Genomic DNA, 18,693 nt, shown 5'->3' with positions numbered 1-18,693 from the left:
TCTGTCATTCATTGTATCTAACGTTCTGTTCTATCTATCTATCTATCTATCTATCTATCGGTCTGTCATTCATTGTATCTAACGTTCTGTTCTTTCTTTCTTTCTATCTATCTATCTATCTATCTATCTATCTATCTATCTATCGGTCTGTCATTCAGTGTATCTAACGTTCTGTTGTTCGTTCTTTCTATCTATCTATCTATCTATCTATCTATCTATCGGTCTGTCATTCATTGTATCTAATGTTCTTATCTTATCTTATCTATCTTATCTATTCTTTCTTGTATCTAATGTTCTTTCTTTTTCTTTCTTTCTTTCTTTCTTTCTTTCTTTCTTTCTTTCTTTCTTTCTTTCTTTCTATCTATCTATCTATCTATCTATCTATCTATCTATCTATCTATCTATCTGTCTGTCATTCATTGTATCTAACGTTCTGTTGATCTATCTATCTATCTATCTATCTATCTATCTATCTATCGGTCTGTCATTCATTGTATCTAACGTTCTGTTCTTTCTTTCTATCTATCTATCTATCTATCTATCTATCTATCTATCTATCTATCTATCTATCTATTCTATCTATCTATCTATCTATCTATCTATCTATCTGTATCTATCTATCTATCTATCTATCTATCTGTATCTATCTATCTATCTATCTATCTATCTATCTATCGGTCTGTCATTCATTGTATCTAACGTTCTGTTCTTCGTTCTATCTATCTATCTATCTATCTATCTATCTATCTATCTATCTATCTATCATCTATCTATCGGTCTGTCATTCATTGTATTTAACATTTTCTTTCAACCTATGTATCGTTCTTTCGTTCCATCTATCTAATGCTCTGTTGTTCTTTCTACCTATCTATCGTTCTTTCATTCTATCTATCATTCTGTCATTCATTGTATCTATCTAATATTCTGTTGTTCGTTCTACCTATCTATCGTTCTGTCATTCTGTTGTTCTGTCATTCTAACTATATCTATCATTCGTTTGTTCTAACATTGTCATTCGCTCTACCTAACGTTGTCTTTCGCTCTACCTATCTAACATTCTGCCATTTGTTCTCCCCATGTTACGTTCTGTTGTTTCTTTCTGTCTATCATTCTGTCATTTATTTTATCTATCGTTCTGTCATTCGTTCTGTCATTCGTTCTCCCTATCTAGCATTCTGTCATTCATGGCGTTCTGTCATTCTGTCTGTCTATCATTCTATCGTTCTAGCTATTGATCGTTCTATTGTTCTGTCCATCTATCATTTGTTCTGTCTTTCTGTTGCTTGTTCTATCAATACAGTATTATAGTGACACAGTAGCGTGCTTTTGGGATGCACATTCATGTGAGCATCCCTTACAAACTAAAGACGTGGATGTGAGAACAAAAGTTTTGTATCTCCCTCTCATTTATAAGGCATAGAGAAAATATCTGCTCCTCTCTCTGAATTCTGGAGTGTAGGTCTCCTGGCCTCCCACTCCTCATCTATTTTTAATTCTAATAGCATTTCCTGTGTCCCTCTGTGGACCCCCCCGATGGATCCCTTCAAATGTCACTCATATTACAAATAGAGAAAAGGGCTTATGTCATCTCTTTTTCATAATGTGGCCTGAAAAAAGGCACACTCCTGCCAAGTAAGTATGTTCTTGCTTGTTGCTGGGGTCTTGAGACTAGCTGTCAAGAGTTTGTGTGATTTCTTTGTTCCACGTCTCTTTTCTCTCGTGCATATCAAAGCATGAACCCATTATAGGCTGTAGCACGCATTTGTTAGCGTCAGCCTTCACAGGTTAATCAGCCGAGGGGTTTGCGTATCAGATCTGCAAGGCGGTGTTTGGCTTATCGTGCTGCGGTGCTGTTCACCCGTGTTCAGCTCTGCTCGGTTCTTATCAGATGTCGCGACTGGCGCAGCGGCAGCTGGAGGTGTTACTCCTGCATACCTAAGCGCAGAGCTGTGTATCGTCGACCCATCTAAATGGGAAGAGAGGGTCCGTATGTGTCCCTGCCAACCTCCACCCCGTCCTCCCAACCCTGTCTTTTTGTCTTTAATTACTGTGGAACATTTCCATGATCCGGAGCTCCGGGACACTGATGGATAGACAGCAGGAGAGCAGAGACGGTCGCTGAATCGCACTCTTTTCATTTAGTTTTATTTATGAGCTCATGTCAGGCACGTACTTCAGCAGTGAACTTCAGAGAATGGCCTGTTCGATATCTGCCATCCGAGTAAGCATGTTTGCCACTTAATGATACTAGAGTGGGCTGATTTTTGTGGGGAAAATCGATTGATACACATATCTATTTGTTTTCGCTCGATTTGAATTCAAATGATGTGGCACGTTCTCCCCTCTGTGTTTTCGCTCCCTCTCTCTGCTGTTCTCTTTCTCTCTCTATGGAGGGTGAAATGTTATAATTAGCTCTAGTGCTTAAAAGACACTGAAATCATTTGGCAGTTGAGTTTCTTTCCTTTAACTTGTTTTTAGAGAGTCTCTTATGCTCACAAGGCTGCATTAATTTGATCAAAATACATTATAAACAGTGATATTATGAAATATTAATTAAAAAGAAATAAATTTTCTATTTTAATATATTTTAAAATGTTATTTATTCTGAAGCTGAATTTTCAGCATCATTACTCCAGTCTTCAGTAGGGGTTAAAGGGATCGTAGTTGATCCGTGATCCGTCTGGACCAGGCCCCACGGTTCGGCATGCATGTGATTCGCGGATTAATTGCAAGTTTAACCACCATAGAGTTAAAGTTTATAATTTGCAAGTGTTTTGTCCTGTCAAATTTGCACATTCAGTCGGCGCCGATGGCCTCATGGGCAGCACGCCAACATGTAGCGTCAATGCGCTTCAGACGACCCGAGTTCGAGTCCCGGCTCATGGTCCCTTCCCGATCCCGTCCCCCTCTCTCATCATAATAAAGGCCAAAACGCCAAAAATAAATCTTTAAAAAAAAAATCACACATTCAATAGATTTTAAAACATGCCAGCGGTAGAGAAAAGAGAATTTAATTCGGTACTCGCGCACTGCACAGCCACACACACCCGAAGCGCTTGCACAGAGAGAGGCACGTTTCAGATAGCATGCAAACTACGAATTGACTCCACTTTCTTGCTGAAAAATTCTTCAGAAAAATTCCTTCAGAAATCATTCTAATGTACTGATTTGGTGCTTAAGAAACACTTTTTATTATTATCCGTGTTGTAAACAGTTGTGCTGCTTAATATTTTTTGTTGAAACTGTGATTTAAAGGTGCCCTAGAACCAGTTTTAACAAGATGTAATATAAGTCTAAGGTTGTCCCCTGAACGTGTCTGTGAAGTTTCAGCTCAAAATACCCCATAGATTTTTTTTTAATACATTTTTTTTTAACTGCCTATTTTGAGCCATAATTATATATTCACTGATTCAGCGTGCGGCCCCTTTAAATCTCGCGCTCCCCCGCCCCCGAGCTCTCGACTGCCTTAACCAGCATAAACAAAGTTCACACATCTAATAAAACCCTCAAAATGGATCTTAACAAAGTGTTCGTCATTCATGCTGGCTGCATGCATCGATTCCCGTGAGTATAGTATTTATTTGGATGTTTACATTTGATTCTGAATGAGTTTGATAGTGTTATGTGGCTAACGGGCTAAAGCTAACATTTCACACTGTTGGAGAGATTTATAAAGAATGAAGTTGTGTTTATGAATTATACAGACTGCAAGTGTTTAAAAATGAAAATAGTGACTGCTCTCTTGTCTCTGTGAATACAGTAAGAAACGATGGTAACTTTAACCACATTTAACAGTACATTAGCAACATGCTAACGAAACATTTAGAAAGACAATTTACAAATATCACTAAAAATATCATGATATCATGGATCATGTCGGTTATTATTGCTCCATCTGCCATTTTTCGCTGTTGTTCTTGCTTGCTTACCTAGTCTGATGATTCAGCTGTGCACAGATCCAGACGTTTTGCCCTTGTGTAATGCCTTGAACATGAGCTGGCATATGCAAATATTGGGGGCGTACATATTAATGATCCCGACTGTTACGTAACAGTCGGTGTTATGTTGATATTCACCTGTTTTTCGGAGGTCTTTTAAACAAATGAGATTTATAAAAGGAGGAGGAAACAATGGAGTTTGAGACTCACTGTATGTAATTTCCATGTACTGAACTCTTGTTATTCAACTATGCCGAGGTATATTAAATTTTTCATTCAATGGCACCTTTAATTATTTTTTTAGTATTCTTAGATCAACAGAAAATTCAAAAGAGTAGCATTTATTTGAAATGGAAACATTTTATAACATTATAAATGTCTTAACTATCAATTTAATGCATTCTTTCCGAGTAAAAGTATTCATTTCTTTTCACTAAAAGTATTTAAAAACCCAAACTTTTGAATGGTAGTGCATTTGCAACAAAATTTTGTATATTTGTATACATATTTTTGATGTGACATGTTAAATTTATCACAAGCATATAAATACCCTTGAAGCCAAAAGACAAAGACACTAGGTTTCATGAAGTCCACCTGGCATGGCTAATATGTAGCATGGTGTGTTGCCAGCTCAGCTCAGCCAGCTGTAACTCAGTCCTGCTTATAATGGTGTGATGCCCTCCTGGTTCTTAATCAGGAATGGAATGGAGCCTGAGCCAAATCTCAGCAAGGCTCACCCAGGTCTCGCACATCACTGAACATGACCTTGGGCCACTGTTGAGTTTCTTCAGCCATGTGCCACCAGAGTCAGTAAGTTATTTGTCAGCATGCTGACTTTCCTGGAAAGATGAACTATGATTTAGGCCTAGAACTTTCCCTCATTTTAATATTGACAGACTTGCGTTTTGGAGGGTAACCATGGCATCAGCCGTACCATCTGCAGTTTTGTGGCTCCTAGTTCTAGGCATCACATGACTGTAATTGAGTAAAAGGATGCAGGTGCTTTGACTGAACACAAACTGCCTCTTACTGATTGTCTCCTCCATCTTCTGCTATTTGTGTGCATTATAACTTTGTGTAAACGGTGAATTGTGTCTCCTCTTCCTGAGCTATTCATTCATCACAGCTGCAGTCTAATTAATGTCATTTTTCTGCTTGAAGATGATGAAGCCTGCCTTTCATCTTTGTGTGTGTGTATTTGTGTCTTCTCTCCTATGAATTTATACAGGATGGATATTTTTAACCAACTTTGATTTGATTATTTGCCATTTGCACTGTTTTTTGATTCTCTCTTTTGGTTTCTTAAGAACCATTGTTCAGCAAATTGTTTTGCAGCGCTTCCTCTCAGCACAAGTTTGGTATCGTTTTAAAGCACAGCATTCCAACTTTGTGAATATTCATAGCGAATTCTCAAGGGCATGAGTCTGAACCAATGAAATGTGATTTTCAAACTTATGCTGATGTAGACAAAACGATCTTACTCACGCCTCAGACAGCGTGCAATCCCGTTATACACATACACAGAATTACAGTACAGTACTCGCCTGTCTTGGCGAGTATTCACACAAACATTATCTGTTATGTCTTAAGTGAACGTTTGGTGAACTGTTGGGGAAAACTGTTGTGTAACATTATATTAGATCTGTGTGATATATAGTAGGCTCCCTGTTTCATTAATGTTAAGCAAACAATTGTGGAATTATGGGGAAAAAAGTTGAATATCCTATAGATATGGGTTTTGACTTGGTTTGTGTTGTGATTTTGTTTTGGAACCTTCAGAAAACCCACAATTTTATCAAAATTGACTTTGCTGACTCTATCGACTTCAAACAGGTGTAGCGTCGTGTCATTTTTTTTATTGGATTCCAGTCATTTGTTCATTGTGACTCATTTTGCCTGCACGGGTTTCAAAGACATTGCTTAGATTAAGCCAGGATTTATGCCTTTGTTCAATTAGGACATTTAAGTAGCTTTTATAAACGTGCCTTAAAAAAAAAAAAAAAACATTACTGGTGTCCATCTTGAGACAAAACAATGGCATTGACATATTTTAAGATAAACCTCTTTTTAGTCTGGGACTATCTTATGCCTTGTCTGTGAAACCTGGGATTAATCTTTTATTTTTATTTTATTTATACAAAATATGTAATTCAACATGAACTTAAATATAACAACTTTTTGGTGCTTTTCTGTTAATGGTATTTCTTCTGTGGATGTTTTGAGCTGTATCCAGTTGATTTGGCACCATTTAGACTGGAAAGCCTGTTGAGATACCTAATTTGGCTCATGATTTTAAGGCCCACAGATATATCCGTGTGTGTGTGTGTGTGTGCTTGCTAATGAGTTTATTGATATATCTGAAAATAGTTTTTTTTAGTGTATTAGCAGGTGTTGAGAGTGTGTCGCTTCAAGTCAACCGTCTCCTGTGCTCCACAGGTCAGTTCCAGTAAGGCAGCTGGGAGCGCTCAAGCCAGCTCTGCTGGAGGGGCTGTGGCAGGTGCTACGGCCACAGGAAGCTCTGCTCCAGCACAGGGAGATCTGGACCTGTTCAGCGAAACCAGCGGGAGCAGCAAAGCAGAGGACTCGGCCAAGAAACCTCTCTCCAAGGACTCCATTCTCTCCCTGTATGGCTCCAGCACCGTCCCACAACAGCCTGCACAAGGTACATCCATCCCCCCAGAGTCCCACTTTCTTATTCCTCAGAGAATGAGCGATCTGAGCAAGAAAATGCAGATCTATAAATGGCGCTATGAGTCCATTTCTAATGGTGCTGTGGGAGTGTGTGTGTTTGAAAGAAAGAGAAAGCAAGCAAGGTTCTTGAGAAGCCCTGCTTTAATGGGGGTATCAATAATTCAAGCACTGCGTGTCTCAGCACTCTGATACTGCTGAACGTGGTTTAAAGCTGCCTGCTTCTCCTGCCCTGCTCTTCAAAGAGGACATTTCCCAAAACCTCAGTTGCTCCAAATGAAGGAGCTGCCAATTCTACACCATCAGGATGCTTTATAGTCCCCTTTCATCCTGCATACCTCTCCTGTCTCAAAGATCCATTTCCTCTGTGCTCGGGGCAAGAAACTGCACACATTAGCACAGATATTGATCGCTCTCCTCTGTCTGTGATGCTTTGTGTGTCCATGTCCTCTGGTCTGCTTCTGTTTTTGTCTCTTTGAACATATTGAACATGTCGTTGTGTGTAAATCTTCTTATTTGTGTACCTTTGTGCAATTCTGCTCCCACAGCGACTGCGATGTTCATGGGCCCGTCTCAGATGCAGTTCCCTGCGCAGCCACAGGGGAACTTCCAGGCTTTCCCCGGGATGGGAGGAGCCATGCCGCCCACTACCATGATGGGGGCCGTCATGGGCCAGGGTGGCGCTATGATGGGCCAGAATACAGGCATGATGGTTGGCATGACGATGCCTAACGGTTTCATGGGAAACGCACAGCCGGGGGTGATGGGATTGGCTCCAGGCATGATGGGACCTCAGGGCATGGTGCCCCCTCAAAACATGTATGCCATGCAGCCAGGTCAGCAAGGACAGTGGAATATGGCACAGGTATGTTATGGTGCTGTAAGCAGTTTAGCACATATAAAATATCCCTACAGTCAGTGAAATAATTGTCTTATGAAATCACACCTGTCTCTGTGAGCGCTCTAAGCCTGTAAATAGCAAAAAATTAAAAAATGTAGGGAGTGGCCTGCACTTCAGAAACATCTATGCTATTCTAAGCCAATGCTATAAGACACAGTTGGATTTGCTGACATTTTTTGGAGGGTGGGCATGTGGTTCAAGGAATGCTGAGGCCGTTTAATAGTATTTTTATAATATTTATTATGTAAGTATGTAATTTTATATTAAATGTAAGTCTTAGATGTACCTTCCTAACCTTCCTAAACCTTCCTATTTGTATCTAAATTTATCAATATTATTGATTTATTATTATATTATATTATATTATATTATATTATATTATATTATATTATATTATATTATATTATATTATATTATATTATATTATATTATATTATATTATATTATATTATATTATATTATATTATATTATAACCGTTCAAAAGTTTAGGGTCGGTAAGATTTATTTATTTATTTATTTATTAAATAAATAAATAAATTTACTCTCCAAGGATGCATTAAGTTGATCAAAAGTTATCTTAAATATATTTATAATGTTACAAAAGATTTCAACGTCAAACAAATGCTGTTTTTTGACATTTATTTTTATCAAAGTCTTCTGGAAAAAAAAAAAAATTATCATTGCTTTCACAAAAAAAAAGGTGGGGTATGTATTTTTTCAACAACACTGTTGGACATTGTTGATATTTGAAATCAACCCAAACAAACCACCCCTCTCTTCATTGTTCCGCCTCCAAAACTCACCCTCCAATCCGAACCCTGGCCCGATCGCTGCTGGCAGACGAGGCGAGTGCGCTGACAATGACGCTAAACACCGCATTCTCTAGCGGTCGTCAGAGTGCAGCGGTGCAGAGTACAGCTCTGTGCAGATAAACCAAAATGAACGTACAGTACACGAGTAAATACGAACAAGTGTTTGTTGTTAGTCGTCAGCAGCACAGCAGCTCCAGACAATCAAACCCAGTGTTACTCACATGTGAAGCAGAATCAAAGCAGCCTCTGCGTCTGTTTTCAGGCCTTCCTGCTTAGCTCTCTCCAGTGCTGAAAAGCTTTTCTAATATTAACGCTGGTCCTGAAGTGCTTGCCCAGTCATAAACCTTCATTCCAGTGATATACTTTTGAGCTGTTTTGTATTGTCTCATCATCTCTCTTTCTGCGTTTTTTTTGTTTTTTTTTTTTTTTCAAATCTCCCTCTTGCTCATTCTGTCTCCTTGACTGTCATACGCCCCCTAATGCTGATTGGTTAGACGTTTGTTGTTCGTGTCGGCATGACTAACTTCCAAACAGTGTTGTTGAAAAAATACATACCCCACCTTTACGCAACATAATTGTTTTCAACATTGATAATAAGAAATGTTTTTTGAGCACCAAATCAGCATATTAAAATGATTTCTGAAGGATCATGTGACATTGAAAAATATTAAAATAGAAACCAGGGGCCGTATTCACAAAACATTTTATCTTACCACTAAGAGTTCTCCTAAATAGCAGTAAAAGTTCTTAGCTAAGAGTTTTCTCTTAAAACCTATTCACAAAGCTGCTGAGACAAATTTTTACTAAGGAATAGAGAGAAGTCTTAAGCTAAGAGTAAGGGCTGGGTTGACCTCGTTGCTATGGAGTATACACACAGTGATTGGCTGAAGTCAGCGATTTAATCATAGAAATATTGTAGAATGAGGTGTCATGTTTCCGCATTAAAATAAAGGTTTAAATGTTGCCCTATTCAAATAAAGGTTTTAAAATGTAGGCTAAGTGTCACTAATTAAACTAGTATATACAGTTAATTGTGGACCGCCTCTTGGATGTCTGCATCTCAAGAGAATGCAAAATGCAGGCGACAAATTATGTTTTATAAACAAAGTTTGGGAGGAACACATCCAAAAGGTCTATCTAATCAGCTCGAGAGGAGGAATATATACACAGACGAGAGCCAGCTTGCCTATAGTTACTTCGACTGTTTTCTGCATCCCTGGGGATATGGGGAGAACTTTGGGTTTGAGCTAAATTCCAAGCTCAGAGCCCTCAATCCCCTTGGACAGCACACCAAATACGCTTATTACATTTTTTATTTTTTTTATTATTTTTTTTATTTTTACTCTATTCAATCATTTGTAAATGTGAACTCATGAAAACCACCGCCACAGGTAATCGGACAATATTTATTTATTTGTTTAACATTTATTGGCATCTCATCGTAGATTCAAATCTATAATCAAAATGTATTGCATTTATGAAGAAAAAGTTCAGCACCTAAGGCTCTATCGTTATTGTCTCATGGTGTACAGTGTCTTTGGGTGGATTAGGAATGTTTGTGATTTGGTCATAGTGACTTAGGGTCCTCTTGACTACTCCTAACGAAAACATGTGAAATACTCCTAGAGCAAAAATTTAGGACTGACAAACCCATTATTTTTAAGAGTTTCTCCTAAATCGTCAATTTAGGAGCTACTTTTAGCCTTAAGATGTTTTGTAAATACGGCCCCAGTTCTTTTAAATTGTAGTAGTATTCACAATTCATCAATTCACTTTTTGATCAAATAATTGCAGCATTGGTGAGGTGTATTTAGGAAGGTTCAATCAGGAAGATACTAATATCTAATACATACAACACTACTGTAATTAGGATAAATGCAACTTCCAAGAATATACTGCGCTGTAATGTTAAATGAAGTCCTTATGAATCTAGTTACACTTTTGAGTTTGGATTGGTAGATCTGTCAAGTTGCAAGCTTGTTGAAAGCAGATAACAGCTAGTTAGCTACATTGCAAGAAGGAAAGATGTCGTTTTTGCCAGGTACAGGAACCGATTGTGGAGGAAGCATTCAAAAAGCTGCCTAGAATGATAAATGCAATCATATCATGAGATAAACAGAACCAAAAATATGTTGTAGGTGAGAAAAGGGGACATGAAAAATGTCATACTGAAGGTCAAGAGCTTCAAGTTAGGTTCATAATGTTCTTCTGGGTGTGTATTTTTAACCAACCCTCTCAGAATCTGCCATGAGTCATTGACGCACTGGCTGCAGTGGATCAGTATCTGCTTTTTATAGAGGGAACATCTATATCTGAAGCTATTACCATTCATCATATTCGATTCCCACAATGCCTCTCCCGGTATCCACAAAGCTTCCCTTTTATTCAGATCAGATCGTTCACGTTTTCAAAGCCATTTTAGGTGGAAAGTGAGTTGTCACTTTCAGTCTCTCTGTTACTGTCACTGTATAATCAGAGATTCATAATAAGGGTTTTTAAAATCCTCATCTAATCTGCTGTCACCTCCCATCTGCATGTGGCTCATTAAAGATGAGGGCTCAGTGACTCCGACCTCTTAACTTCTATCATCTCCCTGCCTCCCGTGGCCCATGACCCCCTGTGTATGAGGCCGAGAGTGGAGGGAGTCCGAGATTTCAGCCTCCGGGAGGTTAATTACACATCATAAATCAATACAGCGTGCTTTACACTCACACGGCCTTAATTAAAATCCCTCCCCACAATGCAAGCGTGTGCGTCCTGAGTTATAGGCCTTCAGCAGCACATTTGTATTTTGAGAGACCGGCTGAGGAAAGAATTGCGTTTGCTTAATGGTTTTCTGGAGTGAGGGTAATTTTGCCGCACGGTTCCTGGGAGGAGTGTTTTTTTTTTTTTTCTAAGATGAATCTGTCTTGAGTTGTTTTTCTTCATTACCCAGCACACAGAGCGTCTCCCTCTTTTCCAAGGAGGTCTGAGGAGAGCCAGTGCGCAGGGAGGAGAAGAATCATTAACGTTTGATATTCACTTCCCTCAGTACAGCTCTTGGAGTATTTACAAACACACACACTCTCACGACACACTTATTTCTCCGTGCGTAGGCAGTATTGTGTTGAGGAGGAAGCAGGTGTAATTACGAGATTGGCCGAATTTGTCCTGCTGTGCATTTGAGCACAAAATTAAGTCAAGGTCTACAGTGGGTCCTCCTGAGTATTTTGGGAGGATTTTAAAAAAAAAAAACGCTTTTCTCTCTGAACTGTCTCACTTTAGTCATACACTTCATGGCCTAAAGCGGTTTAGTCACCTTGTGAGACATCAGAGCACTCCAGGAGTTCACGGTGATGGATAACCTCCCTCACTGCCTCAGGAAGGGGTTTAGTGCTTTGGAATTAAACACGAATAGAAGGCCTATAGGAGGCACATGAATTATGTGCGTTGTAGTTTGTATTTCAGGATTGTATGGGGAAAAGGCAAGTGCTACTGTTTCTGTATATTTCAAGTGCCGTTTGTTTTATCCATTTTGTGCCATATCAATATTTATTCCCTTCAGTCTACTTATATACACTTACACTACCATTCAAATGTTTGGGTTCGGTAAGATTTTTATTATAAAGTGTCTTATGCTCATCAAGGCCATATTTAGTAAATGACCCCGTTCAAAAGTTTACATACCCTTAATTCTTAAAGGTGCCCTAGATTCAAAAATTGAATTTATATTGGCATAGTTAAATAACAAGAGTTCAGTACATGGAAAAGACATACAGTGAGTCTCAAACTCCATTGTTTCCTCCTCCTTATACAAATCTCATTTGTTTAAAAGACCTCCGAAGAACAGGCGAATCTCAACATAACACCGACTGTTACGTAACAGTTGGGGTGTACGCCCCAATATTTGCATAATGCTAGCCCATGTTTAAGGGATTACACAAGCCAGTAACGTCTGGATCTGCACAGATGAAGCATCAGACTAGGTAAGCAAGCAAGAACAACAGCGAAAAATGGCAGATGGAGCAATAATAACTGACATAATCCATTATATCATGATATTTTTAGTGATATTTGTAAATTGTCTTTCTAAATGTTTCGTTAGCACGTTGCTAATGTACTGTTAAATGTGGTTAAAGTTACCATCGGTTATTACTGTATTCACGGAGATAAGAGCCGTCGCTATTTTCATTTTTAAACACTTGCAGTCTGTATAATGCATAAACACAACTTCATTCTTTATAAATCTCTCCAACAATGTAGCATTAGCCGTTAGCCACGGAGCATATAGCCTCAAATTCACTCAGAATAAAACATTAACATCCAAATAAATACTTTACTCACATAATTCGAAGCATGCATACAGCATGCATGACGAACATCTTGTAAAGATCTATTTGAGGGTTATATTAGCTGTGTGAACTTTGTAAATGCGCTGTAATATAGTCGACAGCTCGTTTGGCAGGGAGCGTGAGCATTTAAAGGGGCGGCGTCGAGTGTAAATCAGTGCATTGTTAATGATGCCCCAAAATAGGCAGTTAAAAAAATTAATAAAAAAAAATCTATGGGGTATTTTGAGCTGAAACTTCACAGACACATTCAGGAGACACCTTAGACTTATATTACATCTTGTGAAAAAGCATTCTTGGGCACCTTTAATACTGCGTGTCATTACCTGGATGATCCATGGCTGTTTTTTGGGGGGGTTTTTTGTGATGGTTGTTTATGATTCCATTGCTTGTTCTGAGCAGTTACAAGGTTAGTTCACCCAAAAATGAAAACGAGAATACGTTTTGTGTGCAATAACGACTTTATTCAACAATATCTTCTCTTTTGTGTCATTCTCCTACATTGTTTACATTCAGCACTTCCAGGTTCTACGTCAGAACGCCAGCTCAGGTCTTGTCCCTGCCAGAGACCTCTGTTCACTCGACAATTTGTTATAATCATTCTTTTTTTTACCCCCTGGACTGATAGAACTTACTTTGTCTGGAGGGAGAAGGGCTTAGAGTCCATCAGGGACCTCTATGTTGAGGGAAGGTTTGCATCCTTTAGCCTCATGCACATTTCTTTCGTTATCTACAAATTAGGCATTATGTAAAGTCAACTTCCTGAAAAACATGTTTTTTGATGTTTTTCTGAATCCTCCTGATTCTAGGCATCTTATTTCCAAATTTGTTTATTTGAAAGCTGCGTTGCAGCTCCTACTAAGAGATTTAAAGCAGCCTGGGAGGAAGACCTGGGAGTTGAACTCTCTGACGATATGTGGAATAAGTGTCAGGCTATGATAGAGGTCTGCTCAGTAAACAGCAGACACCAACTGATCTAGACTAAAACCAAACTGCATAAAATTTTCCCCTCTGTTTCTCCAATGTGTGACCGGTGCAAGGTGGCAGAGGATACAACTTCTCATGCTGCTTCTCATTGTCTGGATTTGGTCAAGCATATTTGACTGGTACTCCAAGGCTTACAATAGGCCTCTTCCACCGGATGCAGAACTTGCTATCTTTGGTTTTTCACAGTGCACCTCCTGCCTCCTGGGGACAATACAGCAGTCTGTAACCTTGGGTATGATTGTGACTAAGAGATTTTTGCTGAAGAACTGGAAGTCACCCTCATCCCCTTCCTTTCGAATTTGGGTTACGGATATGATCTCTCTTATACAAATGGAAAGACTCAGATTCTTGAGAACTAATTCCACTGAAAAATTTTCCGCTGTTTGGGGTTTATTCCTGGGCCATTTGGACAAGTTAACTGCTCAACCAGCCCCTAGTGGCTCCTCTGAGGCTAAAGCTGTACAACTTCCTGCCTGGGCACTTTGACTGATTGTTTAGCAGGTTTTTACTGTAGTACTTCTGGCTATTTGATTATTATTATTATTTTAATATTATTTATTTCTTTACTTTTTTTTCTTTTCTTTTCTTTTTTTTTTGCCTGTGTGGTCCGAGACAGTGTTGTTTTGTCTGTTCTGTGTTTATTTTGGAAAAAAAAAAAAAGAACGCCAGCTCAGTATTGGCCAACGCAGTTCACGCATAAGCAGCACAACGCATTCGTGTGACGCTGACACAGGAGCCAGCCAATGAGTCGGCATTCTGACATATAACCCGGAAGTGCATCACTGTGTTTACTACATCAACAGTGTAGGAGACTGACATGGAAGAGAAGAGATTGTTGAATAAAGTCGTTATTTTTGTTTTGCTTTTGCGCACAAAAAGTATTCTCTTCGCTTCATAACATTAAGGTTGAACCACTGCAGTCACGTGGACTATTTTGACTATGTCTTTAGTACCTTTCTGGACCTTGAAAGTGGTGGTTAAATTGCTGTCTTTGGAGGAGTCAGAGAACTCTCGGATTTGATCAAAAATATCTTAATTTGTGTTCCGAAGATGAATGAAGGTCTTGCGGGTTTGTATCGACATGTGGGTAATTTATGACGTAATTTTCATTTTTTGGGTGAACTAGCCCTTTAAACTGCCTAACATTCCTCCAGGTCCTGCAAATTCTTTTATTTTCCAGCATCTTTTGCATATTTGAACCCTTTCCAGCAGTGACTATGATTTTGAGATCTATCTTTTCATACTGAGGGCAACTGAAGGACTCGTACGCAAGTATTACAAAAGGTTCAAACATTCACTGATGGTCCAGAAGGAAACGCAATGTCAAACATGTCAAAAGACCAACATTTATTTGAAATAGAAATCTTTTATAACAATGTGAAAGTTTTTACTGACTCATGATCAATTTAAGGCATCCTTGCTGAAAAAATATATTAATTCCTTTAAAAAAAAATCTTTGGAACAGTTGTATAGTTAGACCAAAAACACAAATATAGACATAATTTAGTTTTTCATGACTATTTTACGCAATATTTATTAAGCAAGCTGTGTTGTACGGTATGTAAATAAGCTCTGTTATGATTGGCTCACCTCTGTGTACTGGCACACTGTTTCGCTCCTCAGGTCGGGCTGAGCTGAATAGTGGCTAAGCAGTTAGGCAAACATTAACATAAGATTGTTTAAACATTATGTAAATGCCAACCATCCAGTCAATTAATGATGTTGACTTTGTTTTAGGTGTTATATTTTTTGAAAGCGATGCTTTAAAGGGGAGGAATTTAAAGACTGAACTAAAACGTCTTCAAAAGGTTTTTAGTGTGCTGACAGTGGTTTAGTGTGCTGTTAGACTGTCAGCACGGTAAAGTCACATCTCTCATTTATCCCCTTTAAAACACCAGCACTACAGCCATCAAAGCACTGTCATTGTCACAAATCTACTGCATTCAACAACATATTTCAAGACAATTACAATCGGACTTGTTGGACTGATCATGTGCTGTGAGCAGTGTTCCTGTTATCATCCACAGTTCTCTGTGAAGAAATGGGTTTTGAGTAATAAAAGATTGTAAATTATTTTAGCCTCTGTATATGCCAGAAAACCAACCGTCCGGTGGATTATGTAGTTTTGTACATCCATTGTCAACATAGTACAGCAAACTCTTATTACAAAGAAAGAAAAATCCTGTTTCTCATTATATATCCATTTTGACAGCTGGATAAAATTACACAAACTTTAGCTCCCAGAATTCAAGTTAATAATGAAAAATAGTGAGCTGCTTATTTGAAACCATTCGTTTTTCTTACTCTGCCGGCTATAAGCTGTAGAGACAGCGGTATAAATCAGACAGACGCGTCTAAAGGGCTGCCCCACAGCCAGCGCACCCCACAGGACCCGTCAGGAAGAATACTGGTGAGAGTCAAGGGAAAAAGGGTAGAGGTATAGAAAATGAAAGAGAGAGAGTAGTAGACGAAGAGTAATATGAGGGTGAGTGAGTTTAAAGATCAGAGGGACAGCTTAGTAACCTGAAAAAAAGAAAAGAGGAAAAGGGAATATTGGCGGAAAAAGGCCATCCTCAAGTGAAATTACTGCTCTTATCTCTGGTCCATTTTTACTTTTCATGCTTTCAGCTTTGCCATCACAGGAATAAATAAAATTTTAAAATACATTAAAATAGAAAACAGTATTTTTAAATTATAATATTTCAAAATATTATGTTTTTTTGTATTTTTGATCAAATAAATGCAGCCTTGGTGAGCATAAGAGACATTTTTTTAAAAACCCACAAGAAAGATTTGAATGGTAGTGTACACTGTAAAAAATTATTTTATGGTGAAGTAAATACTACAGAAAAAAACAAATGAAAGTTAGTTCAGGCAAGAAGTTCTATATTAGTACTCAGTTTAAGCTTGTAGAAATTAAAGTGTAAATATCAACATTATAAAATTAAGTAAAACTACTCAACTTTTCTGATACTGGTGTTCCCATCATGCACTGGGCCTTGAATAATTAATGAGGTCGATTTTTCACTGTTTTCCAGCTGTATTTACACTGTTTTATCATTGCTTTTGTGGTCATGTTTGTGACATTTGGAGTTCATTTTCTACTCAAAATGTCACATTCATACTCAAAAACGATTCAATGAATGTTATCGTCATCATGTATTGTGTACCAAATATTGAGATCTCTGTGTTCAGGTGCCGTCTAATATGTAGATATGGTGTCTACACAATATCTATTGTATTATTTACTTAGATGTTTTTAAGTAAAGTATACACTTTAAAAGCATGGTTTCATTCAGTATTATATTGTTTGAGTAAAATGTATTGCAAAAGAAACCTCAACTAAGTAGAAATTACTCAACCATTTCCTGGCAAAGTTAAAATTACTTAATTTCTTTCATTTTACTTAACTTGGTTAAGTAGAGTTACTTAATTCCATATTTGAAATCGACAAAAACATGTGTGCAAAAACTTGCAAAAGAAAATTTAAGTAAATTTTACTTATTGTTTTTTACAGTGCATGTAATAAATATTTTTATTTAATTAAAATGTTTAAATAAATTTTGAATCAAACATTCAGTAAAATGTTCAACATTTCTCTCCCTATGTCTGCCTATTTAGAGTTTTTTTTTTTTTTTCCCCCGCTGAGCTCATTGCAGTGCATGTGATGCTGGCCAAGAATTTGGCCAAAATGGGATGTTTTAGAAGAAAGCCTTTTTCTGTTGGTAGAGACATGATGCCTTAAAATGCTTCCTCTGTAGGTTCAAATTATTCTAACAAGTCTTGTGTGTATAGATGTTTCACACTTCGCTCTCTCCGCCTTGTCTTTTTCAGATTAACCAACAGATGTCTGGAATGAACCTGAACGGTTCCGGTGCTCCGATGGCATTTGGGCCACCTGGCGCCCCCATGGGCGGCTGGGTGGCACCCCCCTCTGGTCAAACCCTCAGCACCCAGCTCTGGAAGTAAATGAATGAGGGACGATGGAGGACAAGGGGCACCACATCCCTCCATCTCTCCTCTCCTCCTCCACCACCACTCGCACCCAGAGTTTTATTCATGTACTGTCATTTTTTTCCCCCTTTCTCTTTCCAACTATTACTACTTTGGAGAGCATCGATTCAACCTGCCCTCTGTTTATTCATCAAGTGAGCGAGAGTATGGCGTGTAAGAGACTGGCAGCTTTGACCGTCTTATTTGCAATTATTTTTTTCTTCTATATATATATATATATATATTTTTGGGGGTTCAAATCACATATCAGCTACAAGAAAGCTGCTGGACCAATTATACAGGCTTCTAATATATCTTTACCAAATAGTGAGTCATAGTATTTAAAAGACAGAGGTATGGCTATCATATTTGTGACATCCCCCTCCTTTTCCTATCTTCTGTAGCCCCATGTCCCAGAACCCTGTAGCAGATATTGTATAGACCCATGTAATGTATTGTAATCATAAGATAGACAAACCCCTCGCCCCCTCTCTCTGGCCTCTCCCCCCACCGCATCTGTGTAGCTCCATGACAAACTCCATCTTTACTGTGATGTTTTAATGTGTGCGTTACAGAGAAGCACAGTGAGTGAAAGACAAATAAACCTGGACGACTGTACAGCTGTGACGGCTAATGGAAAAAGGGGGGTTGGGGGACAATAGAAAGGGGCTCGGGGAAGGAATTATAGTTTTAAGCCAGCTGATTTTGAGCGAACAAAAGCGTGCAGTTGAACACGTCAGTCCCGCCGCCGTAGCAGAGCTTCTATCCTCTCAGACAGGGTCTCTCTGCTGTGCAATAATTTAAACATCCCCACCGTGTCATCCAGGTTTATTTCTATAATGTGTTTACATTTTCTGGTGCCTAGTACAGAGACAGAATATTGTTATTTCCGTGCATTAAACAGTGAATAGCCATGAACTATTGTGTGATCATTTTGTCTAAAGACGCATTTATTGTAAAGTTATCTTTTTCAATTTTTTTTGCTTTTTTTTTTTTGCTTTTTTTTTGCTTTTAAAGAGGGTCGTTTGGAATAAAGACAGTTGTA

At 38.4% G+C, this 18,693-nt stretch overlaps 1 protein-coding gene across 5 annotated transcripts in view; it reads left to right on the top strand.

Annotated features, from left to right (window-relative positions):
- smap1 (small ArfGAP 1) overlaps positions 1–18,566 on the top strand; it is a 142,612-nt gene extending 124,046 nt beyond the window's left edge. For all 5 annotated transcript variants that reach the window (XM_048205030.1, XM_048205029.1, XM_048205028.1 and 2 more), the window contains 3 exons: positions 6,375–6,600; positions 7,175–7,491; positions 17,490–18,566. In XM_048205030.1, the coding sequence (XP_048060987.1) occupies positions 6,375–6,600; positions 7,175–7,491; positions 17,490–17,624 (678 nt within the window). In that variant the 3' untranslated portion in view covers positions 17,625–18,566. The remainder of the gene's footprint in view (positions 1–6,374; positions 6,601–7,174; positions 7,492–17,489) is intronic.
- The last annotated feature ends 127 nt before the right edge of the window (positions 18,567–18,693 follow it).

This window comes from Megalobrama amblycephala, linkage group LG10 (assembly GCF_018812025.1).
Source record: "Megalobrama amblycephala isolate DHTTF-2021 linkage group LG10, ASM1881202v1, whole genome shotgun sequence".
In the NCBI taxonomy this organism is placed as follows: domain Eukaryota; kingdom Metazoa; phylum Chordata; class Actinopteri; order Cypriniformes; family Xenocyprididae; genus Megalobrama; species Megalobrama amblycephala.
This window is presented reverse-complemented; position numbering and strand designations above follow the sequence as displayed.